Genomic DNA, 21,500 nt, shown 5'->3' on the forward strand with positions numbered 1-21,500 from the left:
AGATTTACTAATTGGAAGTGTTGATCACGCAATAAAAAAAATTGTTGGTGTCACCTTAAAAAAAAAAAAACACAAAGCAAACCACTGTGGGATTAATAAAGTCTAAGTCTAATGAACAAATTGAATGCCAAAGCAATAAAAAAAAAAATAGGTGAGGGTTTCAAACCTTTTACTTTAGAAGATTTGGGTAATGAAACCAAGTAAATGAAAAACATAAGCTGTGTTTTCAGTACCATGGAGAGCGTTCTACAAAGTGCCTGGTGGGATATATCCACCAGTTGCTTTTCTTATAGTGGGAAATTCTTAGTAATGCTAATTTCTGTCATGTTTTGAAGGTGTTTTTGAGATAACAAGATTAGCCTTTTAGGAAATAGACTTATAGATTTCTAAGACATTGAGACACGAAATGCGGCTAGTCACGCTACAAAATGGACAGAGACTGAATTCAACTCACCTTCTCTTGGTTGGGTAAAGTCTGAGTTCTGGTAAAAGTGTCTCCCCCGTTAATACTGATCAGTTCACCATCTACAGGTGGAAACGGTCCGGGGAAAACCACTACGTCACTCTTCATTGTATCTGAGCTGAAACACACATCATACTGCTGAGTAGATTTGGAGTAAGACCAGCTCCCATCAGGGTGGGTGGTGATCATTGGGGCGCTGTACCTGCTGAAATTGTCCGTCCTGTGGCATCTGACAGCTATTAAACTGATGAGGCTCAGCAGGAAGATCACTGACACCGACACAATGGCGATCAGCAGATACAGGTTCAGATCCGAGAAGCTGTCCTCCTTTATAGGAACATGTCTGAACTGAGTCTGGATGTCAGCGGTGCTTTCAACCACCACCACATCAATAGACACAGTAGCTGACAGGGAGGGTTCTCCGTTATCAGAAACCAGCACCACCAAGGGGTGAGTTTTCAGGTCATTGTCACTCATTCTCCTCTTAGTCCTGATTTCCCCGGTGCTGGTTCCGATCCTGAACAGGTTGTTTCCTTTGGGCTCAGACAGGTGATAAGAAAGCAGCGCGTTGTATCCAGAGTCTGCGTCTACAGCCCTGATCTTTGCCACAAAGTATCCCGCTTCAGCAGAATAGGGGATGCTCTCACTGTTCACGGAGCCGTGTTCAGAATAGGGCGCCAGAACTGTTGGATTATTATCATTTTCATCCAGAATTAAAACATTCACAGTCACGTTGCTGCTGAGCGGAGGAACACCAGAGTCTGTGGCCTGAACTTTGAACTGAAACGTTTTTAACTCCTCGTAGTTAAAAGACTGCAGGCTGACTATATCTCCTGTCTCTGAGTTGATGTTTAAAACGGATGAAATTGGAACATTTCTTGGAGAACTGTCTAACAGTGTGTAAGTCAACTTTGCATTACCATCTAGATCAGGATCAAAGGCATTCATTGTATACAGAACTGATCCTGTTGGACTGTTTTCTTTGACATAAACATTAATCACAGGCTCCATAAACCGAGGTGCATTGTCATTAACATCAGAAACCTGAACAGTAATGACTCTGATGCTGGACAGAGGTGGACTTCCTTCATCTGTGGCTGTAATGGTGACACTGTAAAGAGAAGTGTTTTCTCTGTCCAGCGGTCCATCTACTACTAATGAATAGTCATTTTTATAGTTGGACTTTAGTTTAAAAGGAGCAGATCCAACTACCTTACAATTAGTTACACCGTTGTTTCCTCCATCTTTATCACTCACTGTAACCAAAGCAACAATTGTCCCGAGTTCCGCGTCTTCTTTAACAGGCGTCATCAGTGACGTCACAGATATTTCTGGGGCATTGTCATTCACATCGATTATCTCTATCAGCAGTTTAGCCTGTGCACTACGAGGAACAGGGCCCTGATCCATTGCTTGAACTCTCACTTCATAAGCAGGTGTCTCTTCATAGTCTAGTCTACCCTTCACAGTAATTTCTCCTGTTTCTGAATTTAGATTAAAAATATTTGATGGATCAATATTCCCCCGTTTGTTAAAAGAAAACAAGATCTTACCGTTTAGGCCCTCGTCTAAATCTGTGGCATTTAACCTGATAACAAATGTTCCTGGAGTCGCATTTTCTTTGACACTCACTTTATAAAGAGAGCTACTGAATGCTGGTGTATTATCATTAACATCTATAACATTAACAGTAAACTGCAGAGTCCCTGATCTAGGCGGTTTCCCTCCATCTATAGCGGTCAGAATAAGTTTAATGACCGGCTGTTTTTCTCGATCTAAAGCTTTCTGCAGCACTAACTCAGCAGACACTCCGTGTTCTCCGCCGCTCTGCACGTCAAGAGAGAAATGTTCATTTTGGCTCAGCTTGTACGTCTTTACTGTGTTGCTCCCTATGTCCGCATCTACTGCTACCGGGAGAAAATATCGCTCTCCCGGTGAAAGTAATTCAGAGATGTTTAATGAAGGCGATTGTTCAATAAAAGAAGGCGAGTTATCATTTACATCAAGAATGTTGATTTCGATGCGATGTACATTCATTGGATTACTTAAAGCAGCTTGTATTTTGATGGAGCATTTTGCCACATGCGGACAAAGCTCTTCTCTGTCTATTCTCTCGTCAACAAAAAGGTTCCCGGTCCGCAGATTGACGTCAAAATATGTCTTACTGAAACTCGAAATGATACGTAGATCTCTGCTCTCCAGTTCCTGTACATTGAGATTTAAATCCTTCGCGATATTCCCCACTACCGTGCCTTTGTTCACTTCCTCGGAAATCGAGTAGGATAACTGCGACGCAGACGAGTCCCAAAGACAAAGAAGCACAACAACATGAATCCAGACGTATCCGATTTGTCCTCGCGCAGACATCGTTAATGCAGCAAAAGAGCAGAATCCAACAGATCATTTATCCGCAGTACATTTGCTATTGTTCGGTTTCAGCTCCTTCTCCTCTCGTCACAATATCACATTGGGTGTCCAGTAAGATAGTGCTCGGTGACGAGGTAATATTTTTTCAAATGCATGGAGGAGGAGTTTTAATTTAACAACATATTTATATCTATGGTCTCCTGCGACATCATGTGGTGAAAGGGAGATGAATAAGAACGTGGTCACATAATTTGCTAAATTATTTTAAACGCAAAACATCCTTGAAAGTTGATTAGCCTCCGTTCATAAACAAAAATGCAAAGCTCCCCAATTATAATTTTTTTTAACACCAACTAATAAAACATGAAGTTTAATGTTCAGACTGCAACAACGGTCGAATGATGGATTGTTGAAATGCCAGGGAAGCAAGTGGAAAATCCAAACAATGCAATGTATTACCCCCCAAAAAATTGCATTTAACTGTATAATTAAACAACTTTACTTTTATAGTTATTTAAATTACCAATACTGATAATAAGAAACACAATAATACATGCAAAGAAAGTCCTTTCAAATGAGACAACAAAGAAACCACTTGTATGTCTGACTTCAGTACAATGGACAGCACCGTTCACTCTCAATTTTGGTTTCAATACTCGACTGGTTTTCTGAATAATGTAAACTGTTAAAAAGCAACATATTGACATCTACATAGCAAACATGGTCTCCATTTGAAGTAAGTTATGATCTGCTTGGTGAAGTTAACTTCGAGTGAAGAGATCTTTAAAAATGACAGCAGTTTGAGAAGAAAGGAGTTGTAGATCTCAAAACAACGCTACAATTTCAATGTTTCAATATTTGCCAACTATACGTTCATTGTTTTATCACGATATCTATCAAACAAATAAACAAAAAGATGGGCCCGTTCATTGTTAAAATATTACATACATTTGTTTTTTGAAATATGTATCTGTGACGTTTTAACGGAGGTATACAACTTCCTGTTTTCGATAAGTAGCTCGATCTCAGAACACAGAATAAAATAGATTTTGTGAATGATGATTATGGGAAAGATTATATTTGTGTCTTTAGTAATAAATCAATGGAGAGTTAGTGCTTTGCTGACATTTTCATGGATTTGACACGAATGCATCCTTGTATAAAATGTTATATTGAAGTAGAATAACAGAGGAGGAGAAAGTGAAAATGACTGGATTTGAGTGAACTTTGTTTTGTGCCCCAGTCAAACTTTCAAACCTTCATGGAGATTAGCCTACCTTCTCTTGGTTGGGTAAAGTCTGAGTCCTGGTAAAAGTGTCTCCTTCGTTAATACTGATCAGTTCACCATCTACAGGTGGAAACGGTCCGGGGAAAACTACTACGTCACTCTTCATCGTGTCTGAGCTGAAACACACGTCATACTGCTGAGTAGATTTGGAGTAAGACCAGCTCCCGTCAGGGTGGGTGGTGATCATTGGGGCGCTGTACCTGCTGAAATCGTCCGTCCTGTGGCATCTGACAGCTATTAAACTGATGAGGCTCAGCAGGAAGATCACTGACACCGACACAATGGCGATCAGCAGATACAGGTTCAGATCCGAGAAGCTGTCCTCCTTTATAGGAACATGTCTGAACTGAGTCTGGATGTCAGCGGTGCTTTCAACCACCACCACATCAATAGACACAGTAGCTGACAGGGAGGGTTCTCCGTTATCAGAAACCAGCACCACCAAGGGGTGAGTTTTCAGGTCATTGTCACTCATTCTCCTCTTAGTCCTGATTTCCCCGGTGCTGGTTCCGATCCTGAACAGGTTGTTTCCTTTGGGCTCAGACAGGTGATAAGAAAGCAGCGCGTTGTATCCAGAGTCTGCGTCTACAGCCCTGATCTTTGCCACAAAGTATCCCGCTTCAGCAGAATAGGGGATGTTCTCACTGTTCACGGAGCCATGTTCAGAATAGGGCGCCAGAACTGTTGGATTATTATCATTTTCATCCAGAATTAAAACGTTCACAGTCACGTTGCTGCTGAGCGGAGGAACACCAGAGTCTGTGGCCTGAACTTTGAACTGAAACGTTTTTAACTCCTCGTAGTTAAAAGACTGCAGGCTGACTATATCTCCTGTCTCTGAGTTTATGTTTAAAACAGATGAAATTGGAACATTTCTTGGAGAACTGTCTAACAGTGTATAAGTTAACTTTGCATTACCATCTAGATCAGGATCAAAGGCATTCATTGTATACAGAACTGATCCTGTTGGACTGTTTTCTTTGACATAAACATTAATCACAGGCTCCATAAAGCGAGGTGTGTTGTCATTGACATCCGAAACCTGAACAGTAATGACTCTGATGCTGGACAGAGGTGGACTTCCTTCATCTGTGGCTGTAATGGTGACATTGTAAAGAGAAGTGTTTTCTCTGTCCAGCGGTCCATCTACTACTAATGAATAGTCGTTTTTATAGTTGGACTTTAGTTTAAAAAGAGCAGATCCAACTACCTTACAATTAGTCACACCGTTGTTTCCTCCATCTTTATCACTTACTGTAACCAAAGCAACAATTGTCCCCAGTTCCGCGTCTTCTTTAACAGGCGTCATCAGTGACGTCACAGATATTTCAGGGGCGTTATCATTCACATCGATTATCTCTATCAGCAGTTTAGCCTGTGCACTACGAGGAGAGGAGCCTTGATCTTTCGCTTGAACTCTGACTTCATAAGCATTTGTCTCTTCATAGTCTAGTCTACCCTTCACAGTAATTTCTCCTGTTTCTGAATTTAGATTAAAAATATTTGATGGATCAATATTCCCCCGTTTGTTAAAAGAAAACAAGATCTTACCGTTTAGGCCCTCGTCTAAATCTGTGGCATTTAACCTGATAACAAATGTTCCTGGAGTCGCATTTTCTTTGACACGCACTTTATAAAGAGAGCTACTGAATGCTGGTGTATTATCATTAACATCTATAACATTAACAGTAAACTGCAGAGTCCCTGATCGAGGCGGTTTCCCTCCATCTATAGCGGTCAGAATAAGTTTAATGACCGGCTGTTTTTCTCGATCTAAAGCTTTCTGCAGCACTAACTCAGCAGACACTCCGTGTTCTCCGCCGCTCTGCACGTCAAGAGAGAAATGTTCATTTTGGCTCAGCTTGTACGTCTTTACTGTGTTGCTCCCTATGTCCGCATCTACTGCTACCGGGAGAAAATATCGCTCTCCCGGTGAAAGTGATTCGGAGATGTTTAATAAATCCGATTGTTCAATGAAAGAAGGCGAGTTATCGTTTACATCAAGAATGTTGATTTCGATGCGATGTACATTCATTGGATTACTTAAAGCAGCTTGTATTTTGATGGAGCATTTTGCCACATGCGGACAAAGCTCTTCTCTGTCTATTCTCTCGTCAACAAAGAAGTTCCCGGTCCGCAGATTGACGTCAAAATATGTCTTACTGAAACTCGAAATGATACGTAGATCTCTGCTCTCCAGTTCCTGTACATTGAGGTTTAAATCCTTTGCGATATTCCCCACTACCGTGCCTTTGTTCACTTCCTCGGAAATCGAGTAGGATAACTGCGACGCAGACGAGTCCCAAAGACAAAGAAGCACAACAACATGAATCCAGACGTATCCGATTTGTCCTCGCGCAGACATCGTTGATGCAGCAAAAGAGCAGAATCCAACAGATCATTTATCCGCAGTACATTTGCTATTGTTCGGTTTCAGCTCCTTCTCCTCTCGTCACAATATCACATTGGGTGTCCAGTAAGATAGAAGCTTGGTGACGAGTTCATTTTTTTTCACATGCATGGAGGAGGAGTTTTCGCTTTACCAACACATTTATATCTATGGTCTCCTGCGACATCATGTGGTGAAAGGGAGATGAATAAAAACGTGGTCACATAATTTGCTAAATTATTCTAAACGCAAAACACCCCTGAAAGTTGATTAGCCTCCGCTCATAAACAAACAATTCAAAGCTCCCTACTCATACATTTGTTAACACCAACTATTCAAACATGAAGTTTAATGTTCAGACTGCAATAACGGTCTAATGATGGATTATTGAACTGCCAGGGAAGCAAGTGGAAAATCCAAACAATGCAATGTATTAAAAAAAAAAAAAAGAATTGCATTTACCCGTGTAATTAAAAAACATTATTTGTATCGTTATTTAAATTGCCAATACTGATAATATGAAACACAATAATACATACAAAGAAAGTCCTTTCAAATGAGACAACAAAGAAATCACTTGTATGTCTGACTTCAGTACCATGGACAGCACCGTCCACTCACAATCTTGGTTTCAGTACTCGACTGGTTTTCTGAACAATGTAAACTGTTAAAAAGCAACATACTGACATCTACATAGCAAACATCGTCTCCATTTGAAGTAAGTTATGATCTGCTTATTGAAATGAACTTCTAGTGAAGAGATCTTTAAAAACGGCAGCAGTTTGAGAAGAAAGGAGTTGTAGATCTCAAAACAACGCAACAATTTCAGTCTTTTAATATTTGCCAACTATATGTTTGTTGTTTTATCACAATATCTACGAAACAAATAAACAAACAGATTGGCACGTTCCTTGTTAAAATATTACATTAACTTTGTGTTTGAAATATGTATCTGTGTGGCAGTTTAACGGAGGTATACAACTTCCTGTTTTCGATAAGAAGCCTGATGTGACAACACAATAAAATAGTTTTCATGAATGGCGATTTTGGGAATGATTATATTTGTGTAGTTAGCAATAAATCAATTAGGAGTTAGTGCCTTGCTGACATTTTAGTGGACTTGATACTCCTGCATGCTTGTATAAAATGTTATATCGAAGTAGAATAACGGAAAAGTAGAAAGTGAAAATGACTGGATTTGAGTGAACTTTGTTTTTTGCCCCAGTCAAACTTTCAAACCTTCGCAGAGATTAGCCTACCTTCTCTTGGTTGGGTAAAGTCTGAGTCCTGGTGAAAGTGTCTCCTCCATTAATACTGATCAGTTCACCATCTACAGGTGGAAGCGATGCAGGGAAAACCACTACGTCACTCTTCATCGTGTCTGAGCTGAAACACACGTCATACTGCTGAGTAGATTTGGAGTAAGACCAGCTCCCGTCAGGGTGGGTGGTGATCATTGGGGCGCTGTACCTGCTGAAATCATCCGTCCTGTGGCATCTGACAGCTATTAAACTGATGAGGCTCAGCAGGAAGATCACTGACACCGACACAATGGCAATCAGCAGATACAGGTTCAGATCCGAGAAGCTGTCCTCCTTTATTGGAACATGTCTGAACTGAGTCTGGATATCAGAGGTGCTTTCAACCACCACCACATCAATAGACACAGTAGCTGACAGGGAGGGTTCTCCGTTATCAGAAACCAGCACCACCAAGGGGTGAGTTTTCAGGTCGTTGTCACTCATTCTCCTCTTAGTCCTGATTTCCCCGGTGCTGGTTCCGATCCTGAACAGGTTGTTTCCTTTGGGCTCAGACAGGTGATAAGAAAGCAGCGCGTTGTATCCAGAGTCTGCGTCTACAGCCCTGATCTTTGCCACAAAGTATCCCGCTTCAGCAGAATAGGGGATGTTCTCACTGTTCACGGAGCCGTGCTCAGAATAGGGCGCCAGAACTGTTGGATTATTATCATTTTCATCCAGAATTAAAACGTTCACAGTCACGTTGCTGCTGAGCGGAGGAACACCAGAGTCTGTGGCCTGAACTTTGAACTGAAACGTTTTTAACTCCTCGTAGTTAAAAGACTGCAGGCTGACTATATCTCCTGTCTCTGAGTTGATGTTTAAAGCAGATGAAATTGGAACATTTCTTGGAGAACTGTCTAACAGTGTGTAAGTTAACTTTGCATTACCATCTAGATCAGGATCAAAGGCATTCATTGTATACAGAACTGATCCTGTTGGACTGTTTTCTTTGACATAAACATTAATCACAGGCTCCATAAAGTGAGGTGCGTTGTCATTAACATCAGAAACCTGAACAGTAATGACTCTGATGCTGGACAGAGGTGGACTTCCTTCATCTGTGGCTGTAATAGTGACATTGTAAAGAGAAGTGTTTTCTCTGTCCAGTGGTCCATCTACTACTAATGAATAGTCATTTTTATAGTTGGACGTTAGTTTAAAAGGAGCAGATCCAACTACCTTACAATTAGTTACACCGTTGTTTCCTACATCTTTATCACTCACTGTTATAAAAGCGACAATCGCCTCCATTTCAGCGTTTTCTTTAACAGGCGTCATCAGTGACGTCACAGATATTTCTGGGGCGTTATCATTCTCATCAATTATCTCTATCAGCAGTTTTGCCTGTGCACTACGAGGAGAGGAGCCTTGATCCATTGCTTGGACTCTAACTTCATAAGCAGGCGTCTCTTCATAGTCTAGTTTACCCTTCACAGTAATCTCTCCTGTTTCTGAATTTAGATCAAAAATATTTGATGGATCAATATTCCCTCGTTTGATAAAGGAATACATGATCTTACCGTTTAGGCCCTCGTCTAAATCTTTGGCATTTAACCTGATAACAAATGTTCCTGGAGTCGCATTTTCTTTGACACTCACTTTATAAAGAGAGCTACTGAATGCTGGTGTATTATCATTAACATCTATAACATTAACAGTAAACTGCAGAGTCCCTGATCGAGGCGGTTTCCCTCCATCTATAGCGGTCAGAATAAGTTTAATGACCGGCTGTTTTTCTCGATCTAAAGCTTTCTGCAGCACTAACTCAGCAGACACTCCGTGTTCTCCGCCGCTCTGCACGTCAAGAGAGAAATGTTCATTTTGGCTCAGCTTGTACGTCTTTACTGTATTGCTCCCTATGTCCGCATCTACTGCTGCCGGAAGAAGATATCGCTCTCCCGGTGAAAGTGATTCAGAGATGTTTAATGAAGGCGATTGTTCAATGAAAGAAGGCGAGTTATCATTTACATCAAGAATGTTGATTTCGATGCGATGTACATTCATTGGATTACTTAAAGCAGCTTGTATTTTGATGGAGCATTTTGCCACATGCGGACAAAGCTCTTCTCTGTCTATTCTCTCGTCAACAAAGAGGTTCCCGGTCCGCAGATTGACGTCAAAATATGTCTTACTGAAACTCGAAATGATACGTAGATCTCTGCTCTCCAGTTCCTGTACATTGAGGTTTAAATCCTTTGCGATATTCCCCACTACCGTGCCTTTGTTCACTTCCTCGGAAATCGAGTAGGATAACTGCGACGCAGACGAGTCCCAAAGACAAAGAAGCACAACAACATGAATCCAGACGTATCCGATTTGTCCTCGCGCAGACATCGTTGATGCAGCAAAAGAGCAGAATCCAACAGATCATTCATCCGCAGTACATTTCCTATTGTTCGGTTTCAGCTCCTTCTCCTCTCGTCACAATATCACATTGGGTGTCTAGTAAGATAGTGCTCGGTGACGAGTTCAATTTTGTCATATGCATGGAGGAGGAGTTTTCGCTTTACCAACACATTTATATCTATGGTCTCCTGCGACATCATGTGGTGAAAGGGAGATGAACAAATACATGGTCATAATTTGCTAAATTATTCTAAATGCAAAACATCCTTGAAAGTTGATTAGCCTCCGTTCATGAACAAACAATTCAAACTTATACATTTGTTAACACCGACTAATAAAACATGAAGTTTAATGTTCAGACTGCAACAACCGTCTAATGATGGACTATTGAACTGCCGGGGAAACAAGTGGAAAATCCAAAAACTGCAATAAATTCACCCCAAATAAATTACATTTATCTGTATAATTAAAATACATTACTTTTATAGTTATTTAAATGACCAATACTGATAATAAGAAACACAATAATACATGCAAAGAAAGTCCTTTCAAACGAGACAACAAAGAAACCACATGTATGTCTGACTTCAGTACAATGGACAGCACCGTTGACTCGCAATTTTGGTTTCAGTGCTCGACTAGTTTTCTGAAAAATGTAAACTGTTAAAAAGCAACATACTGACATCTACACAGTGAACATGGTCTCCATTTGAAGTAAGTTATGATCTGTTTGGTGAAGTTAACTTGTAGTGAAGAGATCTTTAAAAACGACAGCAGTTTGAGAAGAAAGGAAATGTATATCTCAAAACAACACTACAATGTCAGTGTTTCAATATTTGCCATTGTTTTATCACAAAATCTACTTAACAAGCAGCTAGGCCCATTCGTTGTTAAAATATTACATACGTTTGTTGTTTAAAATACTTATCTGTGTGACGTTTTAACGGAGGTATACAACGTCCTTTTTTTGATAAGAAGCTGGATCTCACAACACAGAATAGAATAATTTGTGTGAAAGTTGATGATGGGAAATATTATATTTGTGTCTTTAGCAGCAAATCAATTGGGAGTTAGTGCCTTGCTGACATTTCCTTGAATTTGACACATATGCATGCTTGTATAAAATGTTATATCGAAGTAGAATAATGGAAGAGTAGAAAGTGAAAATGACTGAATTTGAGTGAACTTTGTTTTTTCTCCCAGTCAAACTTTCAAACCTTCACAGAGATTAGCCTACCTTCTCTTGGTTGGGTAAAGTCTGAGTCCTGGTAAAAGTGTCTCCTCCGTTAATACTGATCAGTTCACCATCTACAGGTGGAAACGGTCCGGGGCAAACTACTACGTCACTCTTCATCGTGTCTGAGCTGAAACACACGTCATACTGTTGAGTAGATTTGGAGTAAGACCAGCTCCCGTCAGGGTGGGTGGTGATCATTGGGGCGCTGTACCTGCTGAAATTGTCCGTCCTGTGGCATCTGACAGCTATTAAACTGATGAGGCTCAGCAGAAAGATCACTGACACCGACACAATGGCGATCAGCAGATACAGGTTCAGATCCGAGAAGCTGTCCTCCTTTATAGGAACATGTCTGAACTGAGTCTGGATGTCAGCGGTGCTTTCAACCACCACCACATCAATAGACACAGTAGCTGACAGGGAGGGTTCTCCGTTATCAGAAACCAGCACCACCAAGGGGTGAGTTTTCAGGTCATTGTCACTCATTCTCCTCTTAGTCCTGATTTCCCCGGTGCTGGTTCCGATCCTGAACAGGTTGTTTCCTTTGGGCTCAGACAGGTGATAAGAAAGCAGCGCGTTGTATCCAGAGTCTGCGTCTACAGCTCTGATCTTTGCCACATAGTATCCCGCTTCAGCAGAATAGGGGATGCTCTCACTGTTCACGGAGCCATGTTCAGAATAGGGCGCCAGAACTGTTGGATTATTATCATTTTCATCCAGAATTAAAACGTTCACAGTCACGTTGCTGCTGAGCGGAGGAACACCAGAGTCTGTGGCCTGAACTTTGAACTGAAACGTTTTTAACTCCTCGTAGTTAAAAGACTGCAGGCTGACTATATCTCCAGTCTCTGAATTGATGTTTAAAACAGATGAAATTGGAACATTTCTTGGAGAACTGTCTAACAGTGTGTAAGTCAACTTTGCATTACCATCTAGATCAGGATCAAATGCATTTATTGTATAAAGAACTGAACCTGTTGGACTGTTTTCTTTGACATAAACATTAATCACAGGCTCCATAAACCGAGGTGTGTTGTCATTGACATCAGAGACCTGAACAGTAATGACTCTGATGCTGGACAGAGGTGGACTTCCTTCATCTGTGGCTGTAATGGTGACATTGTAAAGAGAAGTGTTTTCTCTGTCCAGCGGTCCATCTACTACTAATGCATAGTCATTTTTATAGTTGGACTTCAGTTTAAAAGGAGCAGATCCAACTACCTTACAATTAGTTACACCGTTGTTTCCTCCATCTTTATCACTCACTGTTATAAAAGCGACAATAGCCTCCATTTCAGCGTTTTCTTTAACAGGCGTCATCAGTGACGTCACAGATATTTCTGGGGCGTTATCATTCTCATCAATTATCTCTATCAGCAGTTTAGCATGTGCACTACGAGGAGAGGAGCCTTGATCCATTGCTTGAACTCTAACTTCATAAGCAGGCGTCTCTTCATAGTCTAGTTTACCCTTCACAGTAATTTCTCCTGTTTCTGAATTTAAATCAAAAATATTTGATGGATCAATATTCCCTCGTTTGTTAAAGGAAAACAGGATCTTACCGTTTAGGCCCTCGTCTAAATCGGTGGCATTTAACCTGATAACAAATGTTCCTGGAGTCGCATTTTCTTTGACACTCACTTTATAAAGAGAGCTACTGAATGCTGGTGTATTATCATTAACATCTATAACATTAACAGTAAACTGCAGAGTCCCTGATCTAGGCGGTTTCCCTCCATCTATAGCGGTCAGAATAAGTTTAATGACCGGCTGTTTTTCTCGATCTAAAGCTTTCTGCAGCACTAACTCAGCAGACACTCCGTGTTCTCCGCCGCTCTGCACGTCAAGAGAGAAATGTTCATTTTGGCTCAGCTTGTACGTCTTTACTGTGTTGCTCCCTATGTCCGTATCTACTGCTACCGGGAGAGGATATCGCTCTCCGGGTGACAGTGATTCGGAGATGTTTAATAAATACGATCGTTCAACGAAAGAAGGCGAGTTATCATTTACATCAAGAATGTTGATTTCGATGCGATGTACATTCATTGGATTACTTAAAGCAGCTTGTATTTTGATGGAGCATTTTGCCACATGCGGACAAAGCTCTTCTCTGTCTATTCTCTCGTCAACAAAGAGGTTCCCGGTCCGCAGATTGACGTCAAAATATGTCTTACTGAAACTCGAAATGATACGTAGATCTCTGCTCTCCAGTTTCTGTACATTGAGGTTTAAATCCTTCGCGATATTCCCCACTACCGTGCCTTTGTTCACTTCCTCGGAAATCGAGTAGGATAACTGCGACGCAGACGAGTCCCAAAGACAAAGAAGCACAACAACATGAATCCAGACGTATCCAATTTGTCCTCGCGCAGACATCGTTGATGCAGCAAAAGAGCAGAATCCAACAGATCATTTATCCGTAGTACATTTCCTATTGTTCGGTTTCAGCTCCTTCTCCTCTCGTCACAATATCACGTTGGGTGTCTAGTAAGATAGTGCTCGGTGACGAGTTCATTTTTTTTCACATGCATGGAGGAGGAGTTTTCGCTTTACCAACACATTTATATCTATGGTCTCCTGCGACATCATGTGGTGAAAGGGAGATGAATAAATACATGGTCACATAATTTGCTAAATTATTCTAAATGCAAAACACCCTTGAAGGTTGATTAGCCTCCGTTCATGAATAAATAATTCAAAGCTCCCCACTCATACATTTGTTAACACCAACTATTCAAAGATGAAGTTTAATGTTCAGACTGCAACAACCGTCTAATGATGGACTCTTGAACTGCCAGGGAAACAAGTGGAAAATCCAAAAAAAGCAATGTATTCCACCCAAATAAATAGCATTTATCTGTATAATTAAATACATCACTTTTATAGTTATTTTAATTGCCAATATTGATAATAAGAAACAGAATAATACACGCAAAGAAAGTCTTTTCAAACAAGACTGCTTAAGAAACCACACGTACGTCTGACTTCAGAACCATGGACAGCACCATTCCCTCACAATCTTTTTTCAATACTCGACTGGTTTTCTGAATAATGTAAACTGTTAGAAAGCAACATACTGACATCTACATAGCAAACATGGTCTCCATTTGAAGTAAGTTATGATCTGCTTGGTGACGTCAACTTCTAGTGAAGCGATCTTTAAAAACGACAGCAGTTTGAAAAGAAAGGAACTGTCGATCTCAAAACAACACAACAATTTCAGTGTTTCAATATTTGTCGTTGTTTTATCACAAAATCTACTAAATAAATTAACAAGCAGCTAGGCCCATTCGTTGTTAAAATATTACATACGTTTGTTGTTTAAAATACTTATCTCTGTGACGTTTTAACGGAGGTATACAACGTTCTTTTTTCGATAAGAAGCTTGATCTCAACACAGAATAGAATAATTTGTGTGAAAGTTGAGTATGGGAAAGATTATATTTGTGTCTTTAGCAGCAAATCAATGGGGAGTTGGTGCCTTGCTGATATTTTCTTGGATTTGACACATATGCATGCTTGTATACAATGTTACATCGAAGTAGAATAACGGAAGAGTAGAAAGTGAAAATGATTGGATTTGAGGGAACTTTGTTTTTTCCCCCAGTCAAACTTTCAAACCTTCACAAAGATTAGCCTACCTTCTCTTGGTTGGGTAAAGTCTGAGTCCTGGTGAAAGTGTCTCCTCCATTAATACTGATCAGTTCACCATCTACAGGTGGAAACGGTCCGGGGAAAACCACTACATCACTCTTCATCGTGTCTGAGCTGAAACACACGTCATACTGCTGAGTAGATTTTGAGTAAGACCAGCTCCCATCAGTGTGGGTGGTGATCATTGGGGCGCTGTACCTGCTGAAATCGTCCGTCCTGTGGCATCTGACAGCTATTAAACTGATGAGGCTCAGCAGGAAGATCACTGACACCGACACAATGGCGATCAGCAGATACAGGTTCAGATCCGAGAAGCTGTCCTCCTTTATAGGAACATGTCTGAACTGAGTCTGGATGTCAGCGGTGCTTTCAACCACCACCACATCAATAGACACAGTAGCTGACAGGGAGGGTTCTCCGTTATCAGAAACCAGCACCACCAAGGGGTGAGTTTTCAGGTCATTGTCACTCATTCTCCTCTTAGTCCTGATTTCCCCGGTGCTGGTTCCGATCCTGAACAGGTTGTTTCCTTTGGGCTCAGACAGGTGATAAGAAAGCAGCGCGTTGTATCCAGAGTCTGCGTCTACAGCCCTGATCTTTGCCACAAAGTATCCCGCTTCAGCAGAATAGGGGATGTTCTCACTGTTCACGGAGCCGTGTTCAGAATAGGGCGCCAGAACTGTTGGATTATTATCATTTTCATCCAGAATTAAAACGTTCACAGTCACGTTGCTGCTGAGCGGAGGAACACCAGAGTCTGTGGCCTGAACTTTGAACTGAAATGTTGTTAACTCCTCGTAGTTAAAAGACTGCAGGCTGACTATATCTCCTGTCTCTGAGTTGATGTTTAAAACAGATGAAATTGGAACATTTCTTGGAGAACTGTCTAACAGTGTGTAAGTTAACTTTGCATTACCATCTAGATCAGGATCAAAGGCATTCATCGTATACAGAACTGATCCTGTTGGACTGTTTTCTTTGACATAAACATTAATCACAGGCTCCATAAAGTGAGGTGCGTTGTCATTAACATCAGAAACCTCAACAGTAATGACTCTGATGCTGGACAGAGGTGGACTTCCTTCATCTGTGGCTGTAATGGTGACATTGTAAAGAGAAGTGTTTTCTCTGTCCAGCGGTCCATCTACTACTAATGAATAGTCATTTTTATAGTTGGACTTTAGTTTAAAAGGAGCAGATCCAACTACCTTACAATCAGTTACACCGTTGTTTCCTCCATCTTTATCACTCACTGTTATAAAAGCGACAATCGCCTCCACTTCAGCGTTTTCTTTAACAGGCGTCATCAGTGACGTCACAGATATTTCTGGGGCATTATCATTCACATCGTTTATCTCTATCAGCAGTTTAGCATGTGCACTGCGAGGAACAGAGCCTTGATCTTTCGCTTGAACTCTGACTTCATAAGCAGGTGTCTCTTCATAGTCTAGTCTACCCTTCACAGTAATTTCTCCTGTTTCTGAATTTAGATCAAAAATATTTGATGGATCAATATTCCCTCGTTTGTTAAAGGAAAACAGGATCTTACTGTTTAGGCCTTCATCTAAATCTGTGGCATTTAACCTGATAACAAATGTTCCTGGAGTCGCATTTTCTTTGACACTCACTTTATAAAGAGAGCTACTGAATGCTGGTGTATTATCATTAACATCTATAACATTAACAGTAAACTGCAGAGTCCCTGATCGAGGCGGTTTCCCTCCATCTATAGCGGTCAGAATAAGTTTAATGACCGGCTGTTTTTCTCGATCTAAAGCTTTCTGCAGCACTAACTCAGCAGACACTCCGTGTTCTCCGCCGCTCTGCACGTCAAGAGAGAAATGTTCATTTTGGCTCAGCTTGTACGTCTTTACTGTGTTGCTCCCTATGTCCGCATCTACTGCTACCGGGAGAGGATATCGCTCTCCCGGTGAAAGTAATTCAGAGATGTTTAATGAAGGCGATTGTTCAATGAAAGAAGGCGAGTTATCATTTACATCAAGAATGTTGATTTCGATGCGATGTACATTCATTGGATTACTTAAAGCAGCTTGTATTTTGATGGAGCATTTTGCCACATGCGGACAAAGCTCTTCTCTGTCTATTCTCTCGTCAACAAAGAGGTTCCCGGTCCGCAGATTGACGTCAAAATATGTCTTACTGAAACTCGAAATGATACGTAGATCTCTGCTCTCCAGTTCCTGTACATTGAGATTTAAATCCTTTGCGATATTCCCCACTACCGTGCCTTTGTTCACTTCCTCGGAAATCGAGTAGGATAACTGCGACGCAGACGAGTCCCAAAGACAAAGAAGCACAACAACATGAATCCAGACGTATCCGATTTGTCCTCGCGCAGACATCGTTGATGCAGCAAAAGAGCAGAATCCAACAGATCATTTATCCGCAGTACATTTGCTATTGTTCGGTTTCAGCTCCTTCTCCTCTCGTCACAATATCACATTGGGTGTCCAGTAAGATAGAAGCTTGGTGACGAGTTCATTTTTTTTCACATGCATGGAGGAGGAGTTTTCGCTTTACCAACACATTTATATCTATGGTCTCCTGCGACATCATGTGGTGAAAGAGAGATGAATAAATACATGGTCACATAATTTGCTAAATTATTCTAAACGCAAAACACCCTTGAAAGTTGATTAGCCTCCGTTCATAAACAAACAATTCAAAGCTCCCCACTCCTACATTTATTAACACCAACTATTCAAACATGAAGTTTAATGTTCAGACTGCAACAACGGTCTAATGATGGATTATTGAACTGCCAGGGAAGTAAGTGGAAAATCCAAACAATGCAATGTATTAAAAAAAAAAAAGAATTGCATTTACCCGTGTAATTAAAAAACATTATTTGTATCGTTATTTAAATTGCCAATACTGATAATATGAAACACAATAATACATACAAAGAAAGTCCTTTCAAATGAGACAACAAAGAAACCACTTGTATGTCTGACATCAGTAACATGGACAGCACCGTCCACTCACAATCTTGGTTTCAATACTCGACTGGTTTTCTGAACAATGTAAACTGTTAAAAAGCAACATACTGACATCTACATAGCAAACATGGTCTCCATTTGAAGTACGTTATGATCTGCTCGGTGACGTAAACTTCTGGTGAAGAGATCTTTAAAAACGACAGCAGTTTGAGAAGAAAGGAGTTGTAGGTCTCAAAACAACGCTACAATTTCAGTGTTTCAATATTTGCCAACTTTGTTGTTTTATCACAATATCTACGAAACAAATAAACAAACAGATAGGCACGTTCCTTGTTAAAATATTACATTAACGTTGTGTTTGAAATATGTATCTGTGTGGCAGTTTAACGGAGGTATACAACTTCCTGTTTTCGATAAGAAGCCTGATGTGACAACACAATAAAATAGTTTTCATGAATGGCAATTTTGGGAATAATTATATTTGTGTAGTTAGCAATAAATCAATTGGGAGTTAGTGACTTGCTGACATTTTAGTGGACTTGATACTCATGCATGCTTGTATAAAATGTTATATCTTAGTAGAATAACGGAAGAGCAGAACGTGGAAATGACTGGATTTGAGTGAACTTTGTTTTTTGCTCCAGTCAAACTTTCAAACTTTTGCAGAGAGTAGCCTACCTTCTCTTGGTTGGGTAAAGTCTGAGTCCTGGTGAAAGTGTCTCCTCCATTAATACTGATCAGTTCACCATCTACAGATGGAAACGGTCCAGGGAAAACCACTACGTCACTCTTCATCGTGTCTGAGCTGAAACACACGTCATACTGCTGAGTAGATTTGGAGTAAGACCAGCTCCCGTCAGGGTGGGTGGTGATCATTGGGGCGCTGTACCTGCTGAAATTGTCCGTCCTGTGGCATCTGACAGCTATTAAACTGATGAGGCTCAGCAGGAAGATCACTGACACCGACACAATGGCGATCAGCAGATACAGGTTCAGATCCGAGAAGCTGTCCTCCTTTATAGGAACATGTCTGAACTGAGTCTGGATGTCAGCGGTGCTTTCAACCACCACCACATCAATAGACACAGTAGCTGACAGGGAGGGTTCTCCGTTATCAGAAACCAGCACCACCAAGGGATGAGTTTTCAGGTCATTGTCACTCATTCTCCTCTTAGTCCTGATTTCCCCGGTGCTGGTTCCGATCCTGAACAGGTTGTTTCCTTTGGGCTCAGACAGGTGATAAGAAAGCAGCGCGTTGTATCCAGAGTCTGCGTCTACAGCCCTCATCTTTGCCACAAAGTATCCCGCTTCAGCAGAATAGGGGATGCTCTCACTGTTCACGGAGCCGTGCTCAGAATAGGGCGCCAGAACTGTTGGATTATTATCATTTTCATCCAGAATTAAAACGTTCACAGTCACGTTGCTGCTGAGCGGAGGAACACCAGAGTCTGTGGCCTGAACTTTGAACTGAAACGTTTTTAACTCCTCGTAGTTAAACGACTGCAGGCTGACTATATCTCCAGTCTCTGAGTTGATGTTTAGAACAGATGAAATTGGAACATTTCTTGGAGAACTGTCTAACAGTGTGTAAGTCAACTTCGCATTACCATCTAGATCAGGATCAAATGCATTTATTGTATAAAGAACTGAACCTGTTGGACTGTTTTCTTTGACATAAACATTAATCACAGGCTCCATAAAGTGAGGTGCGTTGTCATTAACATCAGAAACCTCAACAGTAATGACTCTGATGCTGGATAGAGGTGGACTTCCTTCATCTGTGGCTGTAATGGTGACATTGTAAAGAGAAGTGTTTTCTCTGTCCAGCGGTCCATCTACTACTAATGAATAGTCATTTTTATAGTTGGACTTTAGTTTAAAAGGAGAAGATCCAACTACCTTACAATTAGTTACACCGTTGTTTCCTCCGTCTTTATCACTCACTGTTATAAAAGCGACAATGGCATCCATTTCAGCGTTTTCTTTAACAGGCGTCATCAGTGACGTCACATCTATTTTTGGGATATTATCATTCACGTCGATTATCTCTATCAGCAGTTTAGCATATGCACTACGAGGAGAGGAGCCTTGGTCCATTGCTTGAACTCTTACTTCATAAGCAGGTGTCTCTTCATAGTCTAGTTTACCCTTCACAGTAATTTCTCCTGTTTCTGAATTTAGATCAAAAATATTTGATGGATCGATATTCCCTCGTTTGATAAAGAAATACAGGATTTTACTGTTTAGGCCCTCGTCTAAATCTGTGGCATTTAACCTTATTAGAGGTATTCCGTTTTTTTCGTTTTCTTTAACACTCACTTTATATAGCGATTTGCTGAAAGTGGGGATATTGTCATTTACATCTATTACATTTGCATGTATTTGTAAAGACCCCGATCTCGGGGGTTTTCCTCCATCTACAGCCGTTAAGAGAAGAGTGATCACCGACTGTTTCTCTCGATCTAAAGCTTTCTGCAGCACTAACTCAGCAGACACTCCGTGTTCTCCGCCGCTCTGCACGTCAAGAGAGAAATGTTCATTTTGGCTCAGCTTGTACGTCTTTACTGTGTTGCTCCCTATGTCCGCATCTACTGCTACCGGGAGAGGATATCGCTCTCCTGTTAAGGATGATTCGGATATATTTAAAGAATATGTATTTTCAATGAAAGCAGGTGAATTGTCGTTAACATCTAAAATATTCACCTCTAAGCGATGTACATTCATTGGATTACTTAAAGCAGCTTGTATTTTGATGGAGCATTTTGCCACATGCGGACAAAGCTCTTCTCTGTCTATTCTCTCGTCAACAAAGAAGTTCCCGGTCCGCAGATTGACGTCAAAATATGTCTTACTGAAACTCGAAATGATACGTAGATCTCTGCTCTCCAGTTCCTGTACATTGAGGTCTAAATCCTTTGCGATATTCCCCACTACCGTGCCTTTGTTCACTTCCTCGGAAATCGAGTAGAATAACTGCGACTCAGACGAGTCCCAAAGACAAAGAAGCACAACAACATGAATCCAGACGTATCCGATTTGTCCTCGCGCAGACATCGTTGATGCAGCAAAAGAGCAGAATCCAACAGATCATTTATCCGCAGTACATTTGCTATTGTTCGGTTTCAGCTCCTTCTCCTCTCGTCACAATATCACATTGGGTGTCCAGTAAGATAGTGCTCGGTGACGAGTTCATTTTTTTTTCACATGCATGGAGGAGGAGTTTTGGCTTAACGAACATATTTTTATCTATGGTCTCCTGCGACATCACGTGGTGAAAGGGAGATTAATAAAAACGTGGTCACATAATTTGCTAAATTATTCTAAACGCAAAACACCCTTGAACGTTGATTAGCCTCCGTTCTTAAACAAACAATTCAAACTCATACATTTGTTAACACCGACTAATAAAACATGAAGTTTAATGTTCAGACTGCAACCATCGTCTAATGATGTATTATTGAACTGCCAGGGAAGCAAGTGGAAAATCCAAACAAT

At 40.8% G+C, this 21,500-nt stretch overlaps 3 protein-coding genes across 32 annotated transcripts in view; all 3 read right to left on the reverse strand.

The window, feature by feature from the left end:
• The window catches only part of LOC138211026 (protocadherin alpha-C2-like), a 222,628-nt gene that overhangs the window by 42,126 nt on the left and 159,002 nt on the right, over positions 1 to 21,500 (reverse strand). The window contains exon 1 of one of the 30 annotated variants that reach the window (XM_069170551.1): positions 11,392 to 13,840. The exons of 27 other annotated variants lie outside the window; for them this stretch is intronic. In XM_069170551.1, the coding sequence (XP_069026652.1) occupies positions 11,392 to 13,767 (2,376 nt within the window). In that variant the 5' untranslated portion in view covers positions 13,768 to 13,840. Of the gene's footprint in view, positions 1 to 4,107; positions 6,598 to 7,766; positions 10,229 to 11,391; positions 13,841 to 21,500 lie in introns of those variants that run through there. 2 more of the 30 variants (XM_069170549.1, XM_069170548.1) reach the window with 2 other exon arrangements.
• Positions 15,024 to 17,558, reverse strand: LOC138211537 (protocadherin alpha-5-like). The gene has a single exon (XM_069171494.1). It carries the CDS (start codon positions 17,406 to 17,408, stop codon positions 15,024 to 15,026), a length of 2,385 nt encoding a protein of 794 aa, XP_069027595.1. The 5' UTR covers positions 17,409 to 17,558.
• LOC138211538 (protocadherin alpha-2-like) lies at positions 18,291 to 21,182 on the reverse strand. Its single transcript, XM_069171495.1, has 2 exons — positions 18,684 to 21,182; positions 18,291 to 18,299 (listed from the first exon to the last, which is right to left on the reverse strand). The coding sequence occupies exons 1-2, from the start codon at positions 21,057 to 21,059 to the stop codon at positions 18,291 to 18,293; spliced, it is 2,385 nt and encodes a 794-aa protein (XP_069027596.1). The 5' UTR covers positions 21,060 to 21,182.

This window comes from Embiotoca jacksoni, unplaced genomic scaffold (genome assembly GCF_022577435.1).
Source record: "Embiotoca jacksoni isolate LCO1_2020_lvr unplaced genomic scaffold, fEmbJac1.0.p SCAF_5, whole genome shotgun sequence".
In the NCBI taxonomy this organism is placed as follows: domain Eukaryota; kingdom Metazoa; phylum Chordata; class Actinopteri; family Embiotocidae; genus Embiotoca; species Embiotoca jacksoni.